The following is a 20,378-nucleotide window of genomic DNA, read 5'->3' on the forward strand; positions in this document are numbered from 1 at the left end:
CCTAGGTAGTATAGCAGTACTTTATTGCCCCAGTAATTGTATTCAATATATGCACCCTTAGATCAGATTAGTTCAGTCTCTCTACACTGACCTTGTGCTCAGCTTCAGCACTATCTGCATAGTATGACCTGTACACATCTTGCCCTTGTGCCTGTGATTGTTTGGCCACTATATACACTTATGTATGTCGCTTTGGATAAAAGCGTCTGCTAAATGAATAAATGTAAATGTAAATGTAGATGTGGTTGGGCTGTAGTATCCTCATGCCCTAACAGCACAAGGAGGTTCTGTTGTGGAGAAGTAAACCTCTATCTCTATCTCTTTTGGATGTTTAGTCTTACCTGTTGGCATGCATTGAATCTCTGTGTCTTCCACTGTGGTCTTGCTTTCTAGTGACTTGTTGCCTATAATGCACAAAGACATTAGCTTCAGTGAACAATTATCCATTCACTATTTGCAACAATAACAGATTTTTAACAGCACAGGGTCATAGCCTCCAGTTAACAATTTACTTGTCTAGGATTTTTACCTTTTCTATTTATGTGCAGCATGAAGGCTGTTATGAATATGACCAAGGCTGCGATGATGACAGCGATGATCCACAGCCTTGACGGTTTTTTTCCTGGATGTGAGAACACAGGTAAACACAGATGATCATGTATCAGACGCGACAAGGCCGTACTTTCAGTTACATACTATACATACTATTTAATGAATGTGCAGACATCAAGAGGGATATTGAGTAATGTGATTTCCCAACAACTATTCAGAAGAAAGTCTTTTTACACTGCTTTTACACTGCTGACCTGAATACTAATGCCCTGAGCACTGCTTCCTACAACTTTTGACCTGAACACTGATCCACATTGCTTTGAGTAGTATGTTTTGTTTCAATTAAATTCATTGTTATCTTCCAGTACCTGTATGAGCAGCAGTGAAGCGGACGTGGGTGTGTACCAGGTGTCGGATGTGAAAAGCTGAAAAAGCACAGGTATAGGTTCCTGTCTGTGCTGACTTCTCCAGGTTCTGGAGCCAGAGGGTTGCGTTTCCTGACAGAACCTGGTCCAGGTCCACTCTTGCATGGTTCTCCCAGTGGTTAGAGATCTGTCGGGTCAGGCTGTCAAATGTGAGGATGACCACAGATTTGTTCCCACTGGTGAAGGTCCAGGTGAGAGTGAAGTTGAGGAGGTTTGTTGGAGCACGGCAGGGGATGGTCAGCCCTCCTCCATCTTCACTCTTGAATCTCTGTTCTAAAATAATAGAATGCCAGTCCACATGAGCCGCATTTACTGAGAGAAGCTATGAATGTATTAGTGATGATAATAAGTCATACTTCATACTTGTAGTACATGCATGTTTATGTGAGTACATGCTCACATGTACCTCTCTTTCACACAAACAATCATGTGTACACATTGTATGTGTGTGCATTGTACTATACCTCTTTCTCTCAGTGAGGCCGTCCATGGATGTGTGCCATAGGAGGAGTTGAGTATGCAGATGTAAGTGATATCGGAGAGATTTCCCAGCCTCCTCAGCGTACTCTCCACTGAGTACAGGCCCTTTTTATTGGCCGTTTTGCGTGTGGTGGGTTTGAGTGCATCAGGAGGTGCAACAGGGTCAGTGAACCAAAGCAGTTGTGGGGCAGGGTAGATGTCCTGTGACGAGCACTTTAATTCCTCGTACTTGTTGAGCCTGATCATCTCCAGGGTGAGCGACTGGATGGGGGCTGCAATGACAGTGACACACAGCAGTGCACAGAGGGACAGTTACGATGATTTCATAGTTAATAGGCAAGTACAAAAATGTAAGCACATTTGAGTTAATATTCAATTACATTTGGTACGTTTTGGCCACTTGCCATGAATGCAGCCTTGGGAATGGGAACATCTGATGGAATAATTCTACGTATTTCACTTCTTTTGAATGTTCAGTTGTAAGAATCTCCTATAGCTTGTTTGTAATGTTCTGAGGTTTATTAACAAGGTTCTGTTGCTTATTTAGAAAGTTCTCCAGCTTGTTATTTCTGTAAAATGGACTTACCCACCACCTTGGCGATAATGGAGGAGTTGTGGTCCCCAAGCGTGGTACGGACATGGCACTTGTACCTGCCCCTATCGTGGACGTCACAGGGATTTAGGAGAAGGGAGGCATTGCCATGGGCAATGCTGTCATAAAACAGAGACGTCCTGCCCTTGTGGTGCGTGCGTTGCTGGTGAAGCAGGTCACTGCCATTAAGGTAGCTGTGGATAAGGACATCCTGCCAGTACCACTCAATGACCTCCTCTCCCGCAGGTTTGAAACGGCACGGTAACACACATTCCTTGGAGAAGATGCAGGTTACATGGGTATCTAGAAGGCCAAGGCAACAGAGGAGAAACACACAAATTAAATGTTTGTCATATAACAGGTATTATACTTTTTCAGGAGTATCTCTTCACTGAAAACATCACCCTAAGCGAAAGCATCTGGTTGAGCATAATAACACATATCACTAAGTACTGTAGGGGCCATTGACTCATGGTACAGCCTACCAGATATTTCAATGAACAAGAACACCAGAGAAGAAACAAATTCATTTAATATTCCAGTTAAAAGGAAATAGAATAGAAGTAGATACAATAGAAAGATTAAAAATAGATTATGTTTCACAGACTAACAATAACTGCAAAACCACACAGTATTATGTGTGGAGTAGTTTGAAGATATATAGCTAGAGGGTTATTTGGCAATTTACAGCTGTTTGTAACGTTTTACATCTAAGTAGTTATAGCATCTTTTGCCGCCAGATGGTGCACATTCCAAATTGTCTCCAGGCTTTTATTTGAGATTTAATAGTTCACTAAGTAGTCATAATTCTGAAAATATTTACTTGTAATAAGTTACACTTTTAGGGCTAATATGAATTGTAAGTTAACAGCTTTCATCTGTTGACATGTTTTGTGTGTGTGTGTGTGTGTGTGTGTGTGTGTGTGTGTGTGTGTTTTTTTCAAACTGCAGCAGTGACAGCCAAATGAACTTTTTGCATATCTAGCTCAGTATATTTCTTTTCTGGAGGATACATCTGATGGTGCATCTCACCTCACTGTTTTTGAGAAATCTTCACTTTCAATTCTTTGTCCATCAGCAAGAATTGTCTTCAAAAAGGAAAAGTGGCTTGATAAACAACCATGAGCTCTCTAAACTTTCCTTCCTGTTCCCACAGCACAGCTCACCGTGTAGGCTTTGTGTAGTCATTTTCTCCACTGCACAAACTGTGATCTTTCTCAACCTGTGCCCTCTCCATCTGTGTGATACCATCACTTCTGTTTACCAATGTTTCTGCATGTCTTTGTTTCTACAGGAAGGTTGCTGTTGCTGTTCTTGCTTTAAAAACCAACCAACACATGAAATGAATATGCAATAGACCACATTGGTTCCTTATCTTTAATTGCAAAATGTTTCCTGTGTAACGTCTCTGCAGCACACTACTCTGAAAACTGCAAAGGAAAGGTTACCATAAGAAGACTCATCACTGGCATCACATTTTCAGCTCTATCTTGTGCAAATTGTCTTCAGATGCTTCATATATGTCCCATGATGTCAGAATAGGGACAACATTGACAGGGCATGAAAATGCATGCTATCAGCGTTTCCAAAAATACCCACAGTAAGTTCTGTGTGCACAGTTCTCAGAATACTGCACTGGTAAACCTCTGCTGAAGGAACAGTTCTGAGACCCCTGATGGGATTGCACTAACCTACATAATTTCAACAACAATGCTTGTGCTTATCAATTGTCAAAAAGTCAACTTTTATGAGTTTTATACAGTGAAATAGCAAAGGTGTACAAAGTTTGTAGACAATGAGTTATGACATTTTTCTGTCCTGTTTTTTTTAAAAAATCTTTTAGGAAGTGTTCATCTCGACATGAAACCCAGCTGTTCCAAAAGGCATCAGGAGCTGCACTTTCCTTGATTGTGAGCCAAATGAGATTTCCCCTGAGATCCTGAACTCAGACACAGAGTCCCAGTATTCTCCAAACCTATAATCCTACAATACTACAATACTACTACACAGGTCAATGTCAATATTTTCAAACTGGGATGATAATGTATAAATCTGAAGGAAATAGTTTTGGTCTAATCTTAGTTTAAATGGTTTGCACAATATAAAAGTGATGAGAGTTTCATGTGTTGGTTTCCTTTCACAAAATAACAGCACTTCTGCTGTAGTAAATCACTGGTTGATAAGTTGACTCGACACTTGAATTTAACCAAACGTTTCTGCTCTGATAAAAATACAAGAGGCAGTAAAGTAACATTTTTTCTTTACCTGGGATCTTCTCGCAGGTTGTAATTGTGAGAATCCACATCAAAACACAAGCTTGGACATGTGTTCCTGCCATGTCTTTCACACGCCGCATTCTCATACCGGACCTGGAAATGGGACAGAATCTGAGGTAAGCAGACGTATTCTTCTGAAAGTGCTTGCCGTGGCTGTGACAGGTTACAAAAATTCCACCTGCCTTGTGGTACCCCCCATGCAGCCTCCAAAGGGCTCCCCAACATCTCTTGAGCTGGGTTAAGAGCTGCTTGTCAGAGAAGCAAGTTTATAATCCACATCTATTACTGGCACTCTTACCGAAACATAAGGCAATCCAAACAGAGTGATCTCTCCTTCCAGTGAGGTCAGGATGAGGGAAACCTGAGACACTGCGAACTCTGGCTGTGGGGAGAGGATTCCTTTGACCTGAGTGACAAAGCGGGGAGTTCTGTCTCATGTGTATCACTGTGCACCTGGTGTCCCTGACAGCAATGCTCAATGGTCTCTGACAGCACTTTAAAGCGTCAGCTTCCTACTCATGTGGATCTTGTTCCCCCCGTTGTGACCATGACAGCGAAATGGCTGATAGACCTCCACATCTGCTTTGTCCCGCTGCATTGTGAGAGGGGGCTGCCCGCCTTTTGAGAGTAGAGTGCGGAATGGGACGGGCAGGTTGATTTGAGAACACACCCCCTCTGTGATCAGAGCTGTCAGGCCTGGGGCTTATTATTCACTTCCTACTTCAATGATGTAACTTTGACGAAAGAAACTCTTGCTCTCTCTCTCTCTCACGCCCACTCTCACCCACTCTGTCTCTCTCTCTCTCTCCCTCTCTCTCTTTCTCTCTTTATCTGCCTTATGTCTGTGTGCAGTGTCTCAAAAAGGAGAAGAGGCGTGGCTTTAACCATCTTCTATGGAAATTCACTTCAGCCCTCAGGAGGTGCAGTTCTGGTGGGAAACATGTTGTTGCCCTCTCTCTCCGACTGTGGGCTGCAAATAGTGAATCAGCAGGGGAACGCAGAAATGACTCTTCTGATACCTGCTTCCTTCCTGAGAATCGTGTTGGATCCGTTTCAAAATGCATTACATCTGGCCATGTGGAGCTGCGGGGTCAGCTTCAAAGCGGAGCTAAAGGATATGCAGTGTTCCGTTCCACATGAGGGTTTCATCTAGGACTGAACGCTGCTGGGTTCTTTTTAAAAACAGCCTGTTTCTACTGTGCAGGGCCAGCTTTCAAACAACACACTGTTATACACAATATGATCCTGCATGATTTACTGTGCTTACATTTCTTGCACTTGCCTATTTATGCAGCTGGGGTGAGAAAAAGACGGGTGAAAGTATCCTGTATGGGATTCAAATTCATTACCATCTAGGCACAAATTTAGAGCCCTACTCATTAATTCATCTGTCAAATCAAACCCATTTTGGCATGACTCTCTGGATTCCTTGAGAGTTGGGTCACACATTTCCACTGTTGAGGCAGAATTTCACAACTGTATCTTCCATTATATTTGAGATATTGAGACAGTCATCTAATTTTAGTCATTTTATGCCTGTTTATCTCATTTTAGTCATTTTATGCCTCTTGAAGTATGCTTTAAGAATACGGTAGACTCACACTGGAGAGACAAGCTTTGTGTCATTCTGTATCTGAACCCATTGTGCCCCTCTTTGATTTTTTACTTTTTAAGGTTTGCTTTATCCCCTTTGCTCCTCCCCTTCCTATCTCTCTTCTTGTCACAGCTGGCACTATTCGGGCTGATATGGCTGAACACAGCAAGGCATAACTTGATGTAACTTCCTTGCCTGGCACGATTAGATATCACAGTGGAGGCACAACGTCATAGCTGGTATAAAACAGGATAAAAGGTTGACCTGGTCTGGCTATAGAGCAGCACGTGAGAATCACTCATTTCTGGCCTCAATCAGACACTAATCCACAGAACAGGAGAACATGTCATTGGGCCTGGATTACACACTGACGACTTCAATTTCATTATTCATCTCTCTCTCTCTCTCTCTCTATTCTCTCCGATCTTCAAATTCAAATTTATCTTCCATTCTTTCAAAGCACAGACAAATCATATATACAGTATATATGTATATGTATTAGAGATGTGGGAAAAAAATTTATTCAGTTATGTATCGCGATTCTTTTGTGCGGCGATTCATGTATCGCCACACTAACTCCAAAATTGATTTTTCATTAATTTTTAATTTATATGTATATATATATATATATATATATATATATATATATATATATATACCGTATGTTTGAATTTGAGGTGGTGAAATGTTGCTGTTCCTCTATAATCCTACAGGTGGCGTGCTCTAAACTATTCACACATTGGCAGGCAGCACAGCATCCCGTGTGGTAGGAGTGAATAATTTGCTAACTTTGTTTAGAAATAACAATCATGGTGGATGACATACCAGAGATACATGCTGCTCCTCCACAGTTTAAATCGAATGTATGGAGGAACTTTGGCTTTCATAATTTAAGTGGTAAAGGGGAGTTAGACATGAGCCATGCTGTATGCAAACTATGTGACGCTAAAGTTAAGTATTGTGGTAATACGACTAATATACGAGCCCATATTGCTCGACACCATCCTGAGTTAGACAAGGCGGTGGAGAGAGCTAAACCCGTTGCTAGCAGCCAACAATGAATGCTGGACACAAGTTGGACACAATTGTTTATGTTCAATTTTATCCTTCCATTCTCAGGACTCTCACTTTGATGATAAGCAGCTGTTATAAGAGGTGGCTATTGCCTCTCACATCATTAAGGAAGAATAAACAGAGGTGTTGTTTCTGATGAAAGGAAAAGGCTGTGAGCCAGGTATTCTCCCTCCATGTAGATCTGATATCTCACTGTGCCACTTTACATTATTGCCTTTTCTACTGTCTCCTTAAATTGGTGTAGCCATGCCTTCTGTCATTGCTCTCCCCTCCAGCTCCTACACTCTTTCACACCTACTGTATGTTCTACAGTTCCTCCCACACTGCCAAAGCCTCTTCCTGCCTCCATTACACCTACCATACCCTACACCCCACTCTTCCCCTCACCTCTTTTTTTAAATGGGTCCTGATTTCTTTTCTGGGTTAATAGTACTTTCTGATTGCTCCGAAGTGGCTGGGTTAAATGGCATGATTCTCTAATCAACAGATTCATAGATTGGAGTAGACTTCACAGGAATTCTGATCCCCCATCTTTTCTCAGAGGCCTTCTGTGGCACAGAGGTCTCCAGTGAGTCAACTCCTCATCAACAAAGCTCACACAAACAGGCAGCTATATATGGCTATATACTGTATGGCTATATATGGAAATCGAATAGATGACTGCCTGTGACAGTGGGACTATAGATATAGATAGATATAACAATGCATATTCATGAGGAAGAGCTTCAGGTTCACCCCGCTTTGGGTTAATCACATGCTAAGCAAATGGGAAAAAGCCTGGGTTCTAAAAGTAGGTTACAGTATTCATTTTATTCCACGGAATTTCTGATCCTAAACAGTGCCTGTTGTTTCATCCCCAGTCAGAGTTTGTAGGTTAGAGAAAGATTTCAGTGGCCGGCCAACAGATAAGAAGATTAAGGAGGAATTAACGTCATTCTTTTGTCATTATAGGAATAAATTGATATTCTGTTTTAATCGCAGTGCGGAGGCAGTAGTGGGCAGTAGGGACATGCTGTGCTGTGGTGAGTAAAAGAGGCAAAATAGAAACAGTAGAGCGTGTAAAAGAGAGGGGACAGTGGATGGGACTCTAAGGAGGGCAGTGAATTCGGCACAATGATCCTCAACTAGAGGGGCATGGCAGCGAGAAGAGAAAAACAGGCAGAGAGAGGATTTGAGGATCCAGGCTGCTGGTGAGCTGTGGTTGGAACTGTCAGGCAATGAGCAGGACTCTGGAACAGGACCCTGTCACGGCCTGTCACGCTCCACCCCACCTCCGGTTGCAAATATCATGCTGCTGGTCCTGAGGCTGCTCTGCCTGGCCTGGCTGTGGCCGGTCACCCCGATCAACAGCGGCCACCTGCCCGGCAGAAGGAGACACAAGGACGTGTACCTGGGGGAGCACGTCAAGAACAGACATGGAGGGTGAGTCCAGCTAGCGGTTGCAGCTGCTGGTGACATCTGTCTGTGACACAGTCTGTGGTGCATATGTTATGGATCTCCATCCATGGTGGAGTTCTGTGCATGGTTCAGCTGTGTCTAAAGTGGAGTTGTGTCAATGGTGGAGTTGTGTCTGTAGGGTCATTCTGTTCTGCCTTTGTGTATATGGTGGAGCTCTGTCTGTGGTGTATGTGTGTTGATGATAGAGCTCTATTTGATGTACTTCTATTCATTTGTAATGGGTTCCATTCCCTCTCAGGAGCATTTTGTTTGCATTGTGATGTTTTCCCCTGCACTAATCAGAGTAAATGTTTTCCTTATTCTGCTTGTCATCATGCCACCCATCCCAGAGACACTTTGGGATGTACTTGAAGATTGTAAAAGATCTGATTAATTCAGTTTCTATATTTAAAAAAAATAGCATAGGGATAACAGCAGCATTCATTCTTCCAGTCTGTGAAAGGGAAATTCCTTTCAGATGGAACTGTCTCGGTTAAGTGACACCCCAAGTAAAATAACACTCGTCGTTGAATTGTTGTTGCACATAAAAATATTTTATCATGTTAATAATTATAGATCAGTGTTACCCTTTGGAATGGACAAAATTTCTATTCGCTTCCATTGATCGATGTTAATACAGGATGAATATAAAGTGTATTTCATTTTTTGCTGGAATATTTCTGGGATTGCTGGCAAAACAATCAATTGTAGTACATCATGTGAAATGGTGCTATGAGGGCATGGAGTGGATCACTTTTGCTGTGGTATAGCGTGTATGATTGGTCGAGGGCTATGTTACAATGCAACTGATTGGCTTAGCAGTACCTGTTGCAGCGTACCTGCTACAGTGGAAACATCTGACACAATGGCTCTGAATGGTGCTTTTTGAGGGTATAAGTCTTGGTCATATTGGTCATGTCTACCTGAAGAGCTGCACCTAAATGTGAGCAGAGAGAGATTATGAATTATGAAATGTCCAGGTTAACCTTATATGGTCCAAGCTGCCCCTCAGCGTGGCTTTGGTATGCTCCATGCTCCTCTCTCCATTTGTCCAGCTAACAGGGGAAAGTGAAGTCTGGAGGCTGATACATTCTGAGGGCAGGTCATTTATGAACATTGTGCTTGTGTGTTTGCGTGGGTGTTGTGCACTGAAACCAGTGTCCTCTTCCTTCCAGGCGAATAGATTACAAAATGAAGAAGTCAGACAGTACAAAGTCCCTTCTGATCAAATCGGAGCAGCTTCTCAGAATAGAGGAACATGATTTCGCCATGCGGCCTGGCTTTGGAGGTAAGCACACCCTCAAACATACTCTGAAACCTTGTTTGGTTCTCTGCTGAGTTTGGTCTTGTGTAGCCTCCAGTAGTCTACTGGGCCTGATTCTGGTGTAGGAGAGGTTTAGCACAGAGCTGCAGAGACCCAGGCATGCAGACCACATTTTTTTCCAAAGGGGTCTGACCCTACCTGACCCTCCACTTTTTCAGGAGAGGCAGTCTTTGTGATAATCTGCAGCCTCTGTCTTAGATTTATCCTGGCACATTGTGGTGTGGTTAGTGTTATGATTACCACACTATCCACAGTGAAATTTAAGCAATGACTTAAAATGGACTCCTCTTTTAACATATAGAGATGAGGAGAGTCACAGACCACCAGACTAAGAGCGACAGAGACAGAGAGAGAAAGGGTAGGATGACTGTTTAGTGGGCTGTGGTTGTTGCTTTGTGCTGTAGTGGTTGGTATTATCATAAAGGGCCTTTTTGTCTGTGCTGTAGCTCTCAAGGGCCTCTTAGACTCACAGTGGCAGTGTAGAATATCAGGGACAGATATTGTGTGTTTGACTCCACTGAAGAACTGCTGATTCATTCTGACCTGCTATGTTTTCATGCACATTTCAAGAATACTTTTGTATGGATTCATTTATATGTTATCACTGATCCATTCAGATAGAATAACCTGCATTGTCATTGATCAGTCAGACACGTCAGTTTGATAGAGTGATTAATTCTGTTTGATGAATGGCTCATTGGAATAGAGATCCCAGTCATAACATAGTAGACATAATAAGTTACAATACATCCCATTCTCTCCCTGCTTTTCAGACAGTTTTCAGCAGAGGAGATCCTCTGTGTCAATGTCAGAGCATGAGTTTAGTGTGAGATTCAGAGCAGCAGGTTAGTGTGAGGGTCAGGGCATGTGGTTACTGTCAGTGTCAAAGAAGCAAGTTAGTGTGAGGGACAAAGCAAGACATTAGCGTTAGGGTCAGAGCGTGAGGTTAGTGTGATGGAGGTAATAGGGGAGACTGTTGATTTGCTCGGCTGCGTACCCATAAAGTTATGTTTTAATGAACAATATGCCAAAACACTAGGAAGGGTGATTTTGTATTTAAATAATTTAAAATTCTAAAATTTCAATGAAACAATTAAAGTCTGAGGCAGAACACACATTTGCAGGACTGGAGCTGAAGGCATAGAGTAATATGTTTTACAATGTGGAGAAGTGGTTGTGGATCTGAAGTCCTGACTAGGAATCCCAAGGAGACTTCGCCTCACCGGAGTGAATATGTGTCTCTGTAAAGGAGCCAAGTTTATATCATATAGAGCATCGGTAGAGAATCTGTTGAGCAAATACTGTAGGTGATGTAATCATGATGTGTGAGTGACTGATAGAATGGACTATCAGTGAAATATAGGTTATGGTGTCACTGCAGCCATCCAAGCCAGGAATCCTAAAATCATCTGACCCAGATTCTGCTGTACTACAATGCAGACAGCAGCTGCTGAGGACACAGATGCCTTTTAATGCAGTGTAATCTGGATTAAACCCAGGTCTACTAATGTAGACAGAATAAGGAAAAATCTTACTGTTCCACCAAGGAATAAACAGAACTATTGGGTGGAGGGCTTCTCTATGCTAAATGTATAGTATGTACCATGTGCAATATTAATTCTGCACTGTATTAAGGCAATGCTGTTTAAGGCCATTTGAACGCTATGCCATGCTAGGACTGTACTGTTTTAGGGTAGTACTATTTAAACATTGTGCTCTGTTATTGGAACCCTGCATAAGAGTTGGACTTTATTAAGTTGTTAATTCTGTTTTTTATTACAGATGTATTGTGTTAGGACTGGCAATACTGGGCGAGGGCGATACCATGTTAATGTTGTGTGTACGCTTCTGTGTTGTCTGGTACTACATGCACTGGGTTAGGACAGTGAATACACTGTGGTGAGGTTGCTTTGTCATGTATAGAGGCAATGCTGTGTTACAGTATTACTGAGTTAGAGCAGTTCTGTGCTGTTATGTGGTTTTACAATAAATAAATAAAAAAATAAATGTGTCATGGCCTTGTTTGCGTGCAGGTCTGTGGCAGTAGAGAGGTCCTGATTTCTTGTGATGGGACTGTACTGGATTGTGGCTGCATGTACCATACTGTGTTTGTGTTGAGGGCCATTAAGGCAGTGCTCTGTTAAGGTTGTGATGAGTTACAGCTGCACTGCCCTGCCACAAAGAAAGGAAAGAAATGTGACAAACATACAGTAGATAATAAAACATCATAGATATGCCCCTTCCTTGTGATAATAACGTGAACATCAGAAGAGGCATGTCAGAGAGGGACTACAGCCCTACAGTGACCAGATTAAAATGAGAGAGCATTACTCCCAATGAAGCACACAGCTGGCTCAAATGAAAAGTGTGTTCACTTTACAACTGTGCAGCACATCTCTCCCCTCTCTCTCTCCCTCTCTCTCTTTCTCTCTCTCTCTTTCAGTCAATATGCAGAGTATGTAGATAAAAATGGGCAAAACATAAGACACCAAATGCAAAATGCAAAAAACTGCCAAAATTGGTCAGAATGAACAATATATTCTTCATTCTCATAAACACTTCACATTGGCACATCAATTTCAATTTGGCTTTTGAAAAATATCAAAGACAAATAGAAAAAATAACACCATTTGACTGAGGGAAACAAATTATTCATTTTCATTTATTTAAAAAAAATAATGCAAAAGCTATTTACTAATTTAGGCATCAAGCACAGAAAATTTCCTCAGTCCTTTATACATGGAAATATGTACATATCATTCATGGACAGGGAAGCCATTAACATCACTTACTAGTAACTGTGTAACAGCAAAGGAAAAAATTATCTGACAAAGCCAGCATGTGGATCTCAAGATTTTGAATGTCTCTTAACAAGTATCTGTTTAAGGAAAAATATGTACATAACAGGCCTCTATATACTTGCAGTAGGGGCATGTTGGTACATACAGGCTGGACCTAGTCTGGAAGGGAAAAATTAGAGAAAACACAAAAGATTAAGGCCTTAATTTAGGCCACGGGGGTGGATTGGTTTAAGATTAAAAATCCACCTGCTTTCACACTGTAATAGTCTTTCCTCTAAATTTGTATGTCTGTGGGTCAGTGTTATTATCAGTGCCACAAAAATAGAGTTCAGAAGCCTGATGATTGGCATCCTTACTGTGTCTGGCAACAGGGGATTTGACGTTGTCTCTGTGACTTAAACACAGACTGGACTGTGTCTCTATGTTCGTTTAATTGTGTTGTGAGTTGTGGATGGATTCTGCAGTGTGTGAGGAGATAAATTACATTGGTCAAACTACAGGTAAGAAAGGTTTAATATATGCCACTATATACAAAATACTTATCACTGAGGTGTTAATAAAAGTGACTTTCATGTTTTCTGGAGTCACATTCATTCTGTGTGAGCAATATGGCTTGCCACTGTGAAAGTCTGTTAGTCCTGTTTTTGGTTTTTGTGCATTTGTAATCAGAAGTATGGATAAACATTGATGACACTGTATGTGTGTAGGCACTGTATATGTGCATGCAGATTCATCTGCATATTATCAAGCTTTCCCATAAACTCACATGAACAAACCATATACACCTCAACATATATGAATTTGGAAAGACAGGTATGCCACTCAAAGCCTGGATACTTCAACAAAAAATGATTACAGTGGACAAACTGTAATCTCAAAATTACTTAAATGTTACTCAAATTCTCCATTTCAGTACATACACATTTGTAAAAATAGTTTTGCAACTCATTGAACTGGTATCAAAATGACGCCAACTTACAACTTCCACCTTAGATCACTTTACCTTAACCATACACTAAAGAGTCAAATTCTGATTTGTGTATTCTTTCACCTTACTTGACCCTGTAGTTTTGCACTCACATAGAAGAAGTGGGAGTGAAAGTAGGATAGGCTGCAAATGGGACAATGCTGATGTGGTCTTGGCTTCTCCTTATTCTGCTCCTCAGAGTCATTTTCTGAGTAAAGCTCCATTTCCTCCTTAATGCGCTATGTTGAAATTATACAGTACGCATGTGCAGTACAATTGCAGAAAGCTGTTAAAGATAATCACTTGGGTGAGTAATTTTTGACTCTGATCATGGATTTTTTTGTGGAACGTGGAATTGGTGCTATACAGGGCTGTGCCACATGGAGTCTCACTGTGTTATAAAATCATAGGATGCTTCCATCATAAGGTTAGGCTTTATGGGAGAGTAGTCCTTCAGTTAAAACAGTGGCAGTTGTAAGTGGCTGCTCAGATAACAGTGAATGTTATTAAGACTCTGTCAGGGCTGTCTTTTGGGGCGGTTTATATTTTAAGTGAGCTGATGGTTAAAGCAGTCTCCACTCCAGCTGTGTTTACACTAGTGGAAGTGAAACATGCCCTGAATTGCTAAGATCATAATGGACTGAATGGCCACAGCAGAACAGACAGATGAAAAGCATGTCATATTCTTTCTGCATCTTCAGCCACATAATAAAAAGACTGTAACCGATGTAAGTCGCTCCGGATATGAATGTCTACCAAAGGCCCATTAATAAAAATAAAATAAGTCCCACTGTTAAGACAAAAAAATGCTAAAATCTTTTTCGTTCCTAGAAAGCAGAGGCCTATACATCCACTTATTCAGACCATGCTAATGCACTGACATACCAACAACAACAGCCTCAACAGCTGCAATCTTGGAGTCTTATCTGGACAAGCACATGTAATGATGTAACAACAGTGACCAATGATGTAATAAACCTGCCCTGTCACCTGCACAGGGTCGGCCATCCCTGTGGGCATAGACGTGCAAGTGGAGAGCCTTGACAGCATTTCAGAGGTCAACATGGTAGGTTCCCCCTGAACACTCTGTCCGCACACTCACCTGCCATTCTGAGCACTGTGCCCTCACACTTACCTGTTCCCCTCCCAACGCTGCACTCCACAGGACTTCACCATGACGCTGTACCTGCGGCACTACTGGCAGGATGAGCGCCTGGCGTTCCCCTCCAGTAGCAACAAGAGTCGCACCTTTGACGCGCGGCTGGTGAAGAAGATCTGGGTGCCTGATGTCTTCTTCGTCCACTCGAAGCGCTCCTTCATCCATGACACCACCATGGAGAACATCATGCTGAGAGTGTACCCCGATGGCAACATCCTGTACAGCGTAAGGTACGGGGGGGGGCTCAACCATGACCCTGACATCCAGCACAATGTCCAACACCAGGGGGCACCACTAGCCCCCCAATGACCAGTGCAGTTTCAGACTCTCAGGGTGCTACAGGTGCTGTGACATCTGGTACAACGTCAGGTATTTGGGGCACTGAGAACAGTTCTGACATTTTGCCCAGAGTCGGGTACAGTGGGTGCTTTTAGTGCCTAATGGGATATTGACCGAGACTGTCCATAATGACCGAGTCCTGTCCATGCAGGACTCGTATCCGAAAGGTTGCCGGTTCAATCCCCGCTGGGACACTGCTGCTGTACCCTTGGGCAAGGTACTTAACCCACAGTTGCCTCAGTAAATATCCAGCTGTATAAATGGATAACATTGTAAAGAACTGTAACCTATGTAAGTCGCTTTGGATAAAAGCGTCTGCCAAATGAATAAATGTAAAATAATGAATGTCTGAGAACCTCTTAGGGGTCAGTGGTGCAGGTCAAAACAGTTCAAACAGTATCAGTGTGATACATTTGTACTGCATTTCAGCTGTCATATTTCTACCTCAGAAACAGTGTTTGGTGGGTGTCAGTGGGGTTAAGCTGGAAGTGGTTACAAATCTAATTACAGGCTAGTGGGTAAACCACACCTGTGTGTGTTTGTGTACATTATCTGTTAAAAGGATTCTGATCCTTGTTTTGCAGGATCACAGTCACTGCTCTGTGCTCCATGGATTTCAGCAGGTTCCCCTTGGACAAACAGAACTGCTCCCTGGAGCTTGAAAGCTGTGAGTACAAAGCACGTTTATAGTGTGTTCCATAAACTCATCAATATGATGCATTCCTCATACTGTGGCTGCATACAATACTGCCACTCCTACAGTGCAAACTTACAGATTCTTTACATAGACTGAAACAGGCAGAGCACAATCTGTACACAGACATGCACAGATCAGGATTTTTAAATACACCCATTTATATACACAGCTGCTGTACACTTGCACTGAATTTACATGCAGTTGTACTCAGACTGTTCTATTCCCTACATGTAGGTCGCCCATCATGCAATCAGATTGATTTTAAAGGTAATCAGGTCATGATAATCATCATCATTGTAATTGCACAATAAATCCCACTGCAGAGATGTGGACAATAGGACTCCCTCATAGTGACACCATGGGCCTCCATCTCTATGGCTCTGTGTTAGTGCAGGGATGACAATAAGAATATACTATCACCATTTCAATGAGAATATGGTGGAGATTCTCATAGAAAAGTTCTGAGAATGTGTTCTTTCGTCCCCCTTCTCCTTTTTGTCTTCTCTCTTTTCCTGTCTTCTGTTTCTCACAGATGCATATAACGAGAATGACTTAATGCTCTACTGGAAGAATGGGAACGATTCCTTAAGGACTGATGAGATTGTGCTCTCTCAGTTTTTTATCGAAGATTTCAATCCTTCCTACGGGCTCGCCTTCTACAGCAGTACAGGTACGAGTGTGCCCCCTTGTGGCCGCCTCTCTCTCAATCACAGTGCAGATAACACATAATTCCACAGAACTGCAGCTCTACTATCATCCCTGAGGTTTTTTCAGTTTCCTGATGACATATAAATGAGCCAGCCTGTCCTCGCCGTGACCCCTAATGGCCATCTGTTCTGATGTTTCTCTCTCTCTCTCTCGCTTGAATCGTGATCACCAGAAAAGCACTAATTCTCTCTCTGTCTCTCATCCGCCCCCTACCCTCCCTCACGCCCTCCTCAGGCTGGTATAATCGGCTCTACATAAACTTCCTCCTCAGAAGACACATCTTCTTCTTCATGCTGCAGACATATTTTCCCACCATGCTCATGGTGATGCTGTCGTGGGTGTCCTTCTGGATTGACAGGAGGGCCGTCCCGGCACGGGTCTCTCTTGGTATGGTCCCCTTTCCTGATCTCTGGTGCCCACCTCCCAGAGTCAGAGGTTCCACCCAGGCTAGGGGCTGCTTAGTGTGAACTGTTCAGTTTACTGAAACTTCACTGTTAAGCTGTTTCACAGTCATGTTGAAATACAGTAATCTTCATTTACAGGGAGAAACCCCTTGCGATAGCTTCTAGATATGAGCTTGTAATTGTAATTTTTTTTTTTCATTTGTATGGTTTCATGGAGGTTCAGTAGTAGGGCTGACGTGAATACTGAAGTTGAATCCTGACCTCAGCAGAAGTGTCAGCCCACACGCTGTGCTTATAGCCTGATTACTTCAGGACAATCTAGTACTCCTAAACAGGGAATGACAAAACAGATAGAGGATTTAGTGTGGGAGCTTCCAAGTATTAATCCTGGGTGAAATGAGGACATTAAGGTGAAGTTAAGAGCTTTTCTAGAGAATGACCACAAGAGGCTTTTATACAAGGCCCTTTTCATTTGTAATTCCACTTCAGGCTTGTGTGTGGTTTCTGAGTCACTCAGAGCAGAATGTTGGATCACACTCTAATGTTCAATCAATCAATCAATAAGAACAATGATTCTGACACGTTCTGACATGTCAAAGCTGTGCCTGTTAAGACTTCGACCTAAGATTAGAGAGGACGGCACCACCCTTCTCACTGCACATAGCACAGCCGTAGTTGGTCTGACTTCTATCCTGTGGTGCGTGGTTTCTCACAGAAGAAATAAAAAGAGAGTAAGTCGATGAAACCAGCCCTATTCAAGATAAAGGTTATTTAGAGGGCACTGGTATAATGAAATGACTGGCCTGGTTCCTCTTCTCTGTGAATAAGAAACCCACCGCCGGTTCCACACCTATTTCTCCTGCAGGCACTGTTGCACCTAGATGGAACACTTTTGTGACAGGAATATATGTTTACACATTAATGCCACCATCTTCAATCTTCAGCCGTCAATATAAGGTGCAGTGCCTTACACTGCTGGGTGTATACAACCGTAAATGTATGCTCTCTGGCCAAGAAAATATATGGAAAGAGATCTTTCACGCTGCTACAATATGTTTGAATTGAGTTTCTCAATAGTGCCCTGAATAGCCAAGAGTCCTGTAGCATTTAGGGGCCAAATAATTAGGTATCTTAGTTGGGAAAGCTTAGGTGTGACACATTTTTTTAATTGTAAGTACCATTGTCTTGGTGTGTGTTAGGAATTTCCAATTAATATTTTCTCTTACTTCATTTACAAATATATACAGACTTATATACCCAGAATATTCAAAATATATAAATTTTATGCTAGATACACGCTAAATGATCATTAATCAGAGAATAATCCTAGATGTCCCCTATAATGATAACTGATTGGCCTGAACACTGTAACAAGTGCTTATGCAAATAATTTTTTTTTAATGAGCGACAACAGCAGCTGATCTCTCTCCTAGACTATACTGCAATGAGATTTCCTGTTGTGCTGCTATGACTTCTAGCGTGGCTATGTACCTTATGAATACAACACCACAGGTTCTCTTTTAAACTTAATGTAGAACATGTTTGAGCGTGTGTGTGTGTGTGTGCGTGTGTGTGCATGTGTGTGTGTGCATATGTTTGTGTACATCTATGTCTCCATCATCTGGGCAGGTATAACCACGGTGCTGACCATGTCCACTATAATCACGGGCGTATCGTCCTCCATGCCCCAAGTGTCATATGTAAAAGCTGTGGACATCTACCTGTGGACCAGCTTCCTCTTCGTCTTCCTCTCTGTCATCGAGTATGCAGCGGTCAACTACTTCACTACCGTAGAGGAGATGAAGAAACTCCAGAGGGGACAGGTTATTATTGCCTCAGGGTCTGAAGGGGTCAAGGGTCAGGGGTCTGGGGCTTGCATTTAAACTTTGGTTTTATGTGAGGATATTTGGCCATAATGCACTGTAGTATCTGTACATGTCTGTAGTTGGAAAGTCTCTGGCTGTGTCCACATGCACAGTGTTTTACTTTTGATACTGGACATTTGTTTAGGTTTCTGAATTGCTGTGTACCTGTTCAGCTTTTCTTGTTAGTTTCATATAATTTCTTGTTCCATATTATTCTACAACAATCCCAACATGGTAAATTAATACTAAAGAATTACACATTTTATTTTAAATACACAATACAACAGTAATATCCATAATGTAATATCCTTTTGGTAATGCTAATATACAAACAGAAATGACCATTTCAAGTATCTTGAACTTTTATGTGTCTGGGTAACAATTACCAAGACTTTGCATGTGATATCATAAGATATTAGCTAATCACTGTTGCTAGGTAATTTTTTAAAGTAGTGATATTGTGTCATAACATTGAAGCCTACCAGTAATGATGTTGTGAAATTGTTGTTGTTCATTTCTCGGCTGTTGGAATTTTAAAACATCTCTCATCTCACGTATATGTGTGAGAATATTACATCTCACACTGCTTTCTGGCCTCTCTTGCAGCTCCCTACGTCTTTCAATGCCACGCAGGCCATGGCCTTCGACGGCTGCTTCCATGACGACGAAATCAACCTCAACCCCTTTCCGGAGATACCTGCCTCCCCTCCAGATCAGCAGCCAGTCCCGCAGAACTCAGCTGAGGCTCCGCCCACTGAGGGGACCAGGCTGCGCCGCAAACGCACAATTAGAAAAAACATTGAATTCATCATGAGCAACAGCTACATGATTGACTCTTACTCCCGTGTCCTCTTCCCTGTGGCTTATCTGCTCTTCAACATCATCTACTGGAGCATGTACTCTTAAACATTTTGCCTTTTGAACAGAGGAACGAGGCACCCAAAGAACCACAATGGCAGTATTCCTGAGCAAAACCCTAGTATTTCTAAAATCATTGGTACTCCTAAAAAAAAAAACACTCGTACGAAACATAATACCAGTATTCCTAAAAAAGGCAGCACTCCTAAAACCAATACACCACAACACCAAACTCTGCAATAGTACTCATAAAGTGAGTGCTATTAAACACAATACAAGTGCAATGGCAGTAATCCTACATATAATGCATCTATCCATCTTTGCAAACACATGATTTCACTCTCTTTCCTTAGGCCTCAGTCTCTCAGCAGTATTTTTCCCTTGCAAACCGCTGAAGCCTGTATTTATGGACACCTCATGCAGAATCGTATTTGCTGCAGCCTGAAAAATCTGCTCACCCAACTTGACAGTTCCAGACTGCTGCTCTGAATGAGGTTTCTGCAACATTCATATTGCACCTTGGACAATAACCTCAGCACTGCACCCTGGGAAATAACATCTGCACTGCACCTTGGGAAGTAATATTGATCGTGTGCCCTGGGAAATTATGGCTCCATTGCCACAGGAAGGCACTGCACTGCACTTTGGATTGTACTGTACCATGGGAAATTGCTCAAGTCTGCATTAGGGGACTGTATTTTACATACAGCACCAATGTATTATGGGTCAACTCATTTATTTATCTATGTATTAATTTATCTTCAAATACTGCAAGTGAGGTATGAAATGGCATGCGCATGGTATATGCGTGAATATGATTTCTGTG

General features: G+C 42.1%; 1 protein-coding gene across 1 annotated transcript; it reads left to right on the forward strand.

Moving 5' to 3' along the window:
* Positions 1–8,206: 8,206 nt before the first annotated feature.
* Positions 8,207–19,767, forward strand: LOC118774892 (gamma-aminobutyric acid receptor subunit rho-3-like). Its single transcript, XM_036524479.1, has 9 exons — positions 8,207–8,415; positions 9,606–9,718; positions 14,521–14,588; positions 14,688–14,911; positions 15,605–15,687; positions 16,250–16,387; positions 16,660–16,812; positions 18,459–18,652; positions 19,301–19,767. Exons 1-9 carry the CDS (start codon positions 8,282–8,284, stop codon positions 19,598–19,600), a joined length of 1,407 nt encoding a protein of 468 aa, XP_036380372.1. The 5' UTR covers positions 8,207–8,281; the 3' UTR covers positions 19,601–19,767.
* The last annotated feature ends 611 nt before the right edge of the window (positions 19,768–20,378 follow it).

Source organism: Megalops cyprinoides, chromosome 3 (assembly GCF_013368585.1).
Source record: "Megalops cyprinoides isolate fMegCyp1 chromosome 3, fMegCyp1.pri, whole genome shotgun sequence".
Taxonomy (NCBI): Eukaryota; Metazoa; Chordata; class Actinopteri; order Elopiformes; family Megalopidae; genus Megalops; species Megalops cyprinoides.

Coding starts and splice junctions, on each gene's coding strand:
- LOC118774892 (XM_036524479.1), top strand. CDS start 8,282: ATGCTGCTGGTCCTGAGGCTGCTCTGCCTGGCCTGGCTGTGGCCGGTC. Junction 9,719..14,520: donor CATGCGGCCTGGCTTTGGAG/GTAAGCACACCC, acceptor TCACCTGCACAG/GGTCGGCCATCCCTGTGGGC. Junction 16,388..16,659: donor CGCCTTCTACAGCAGTACAG/GTACGAGTGTGC, acceptor CGCCCTCCTCAG/GCTGGTATAATCGGCTCTAC.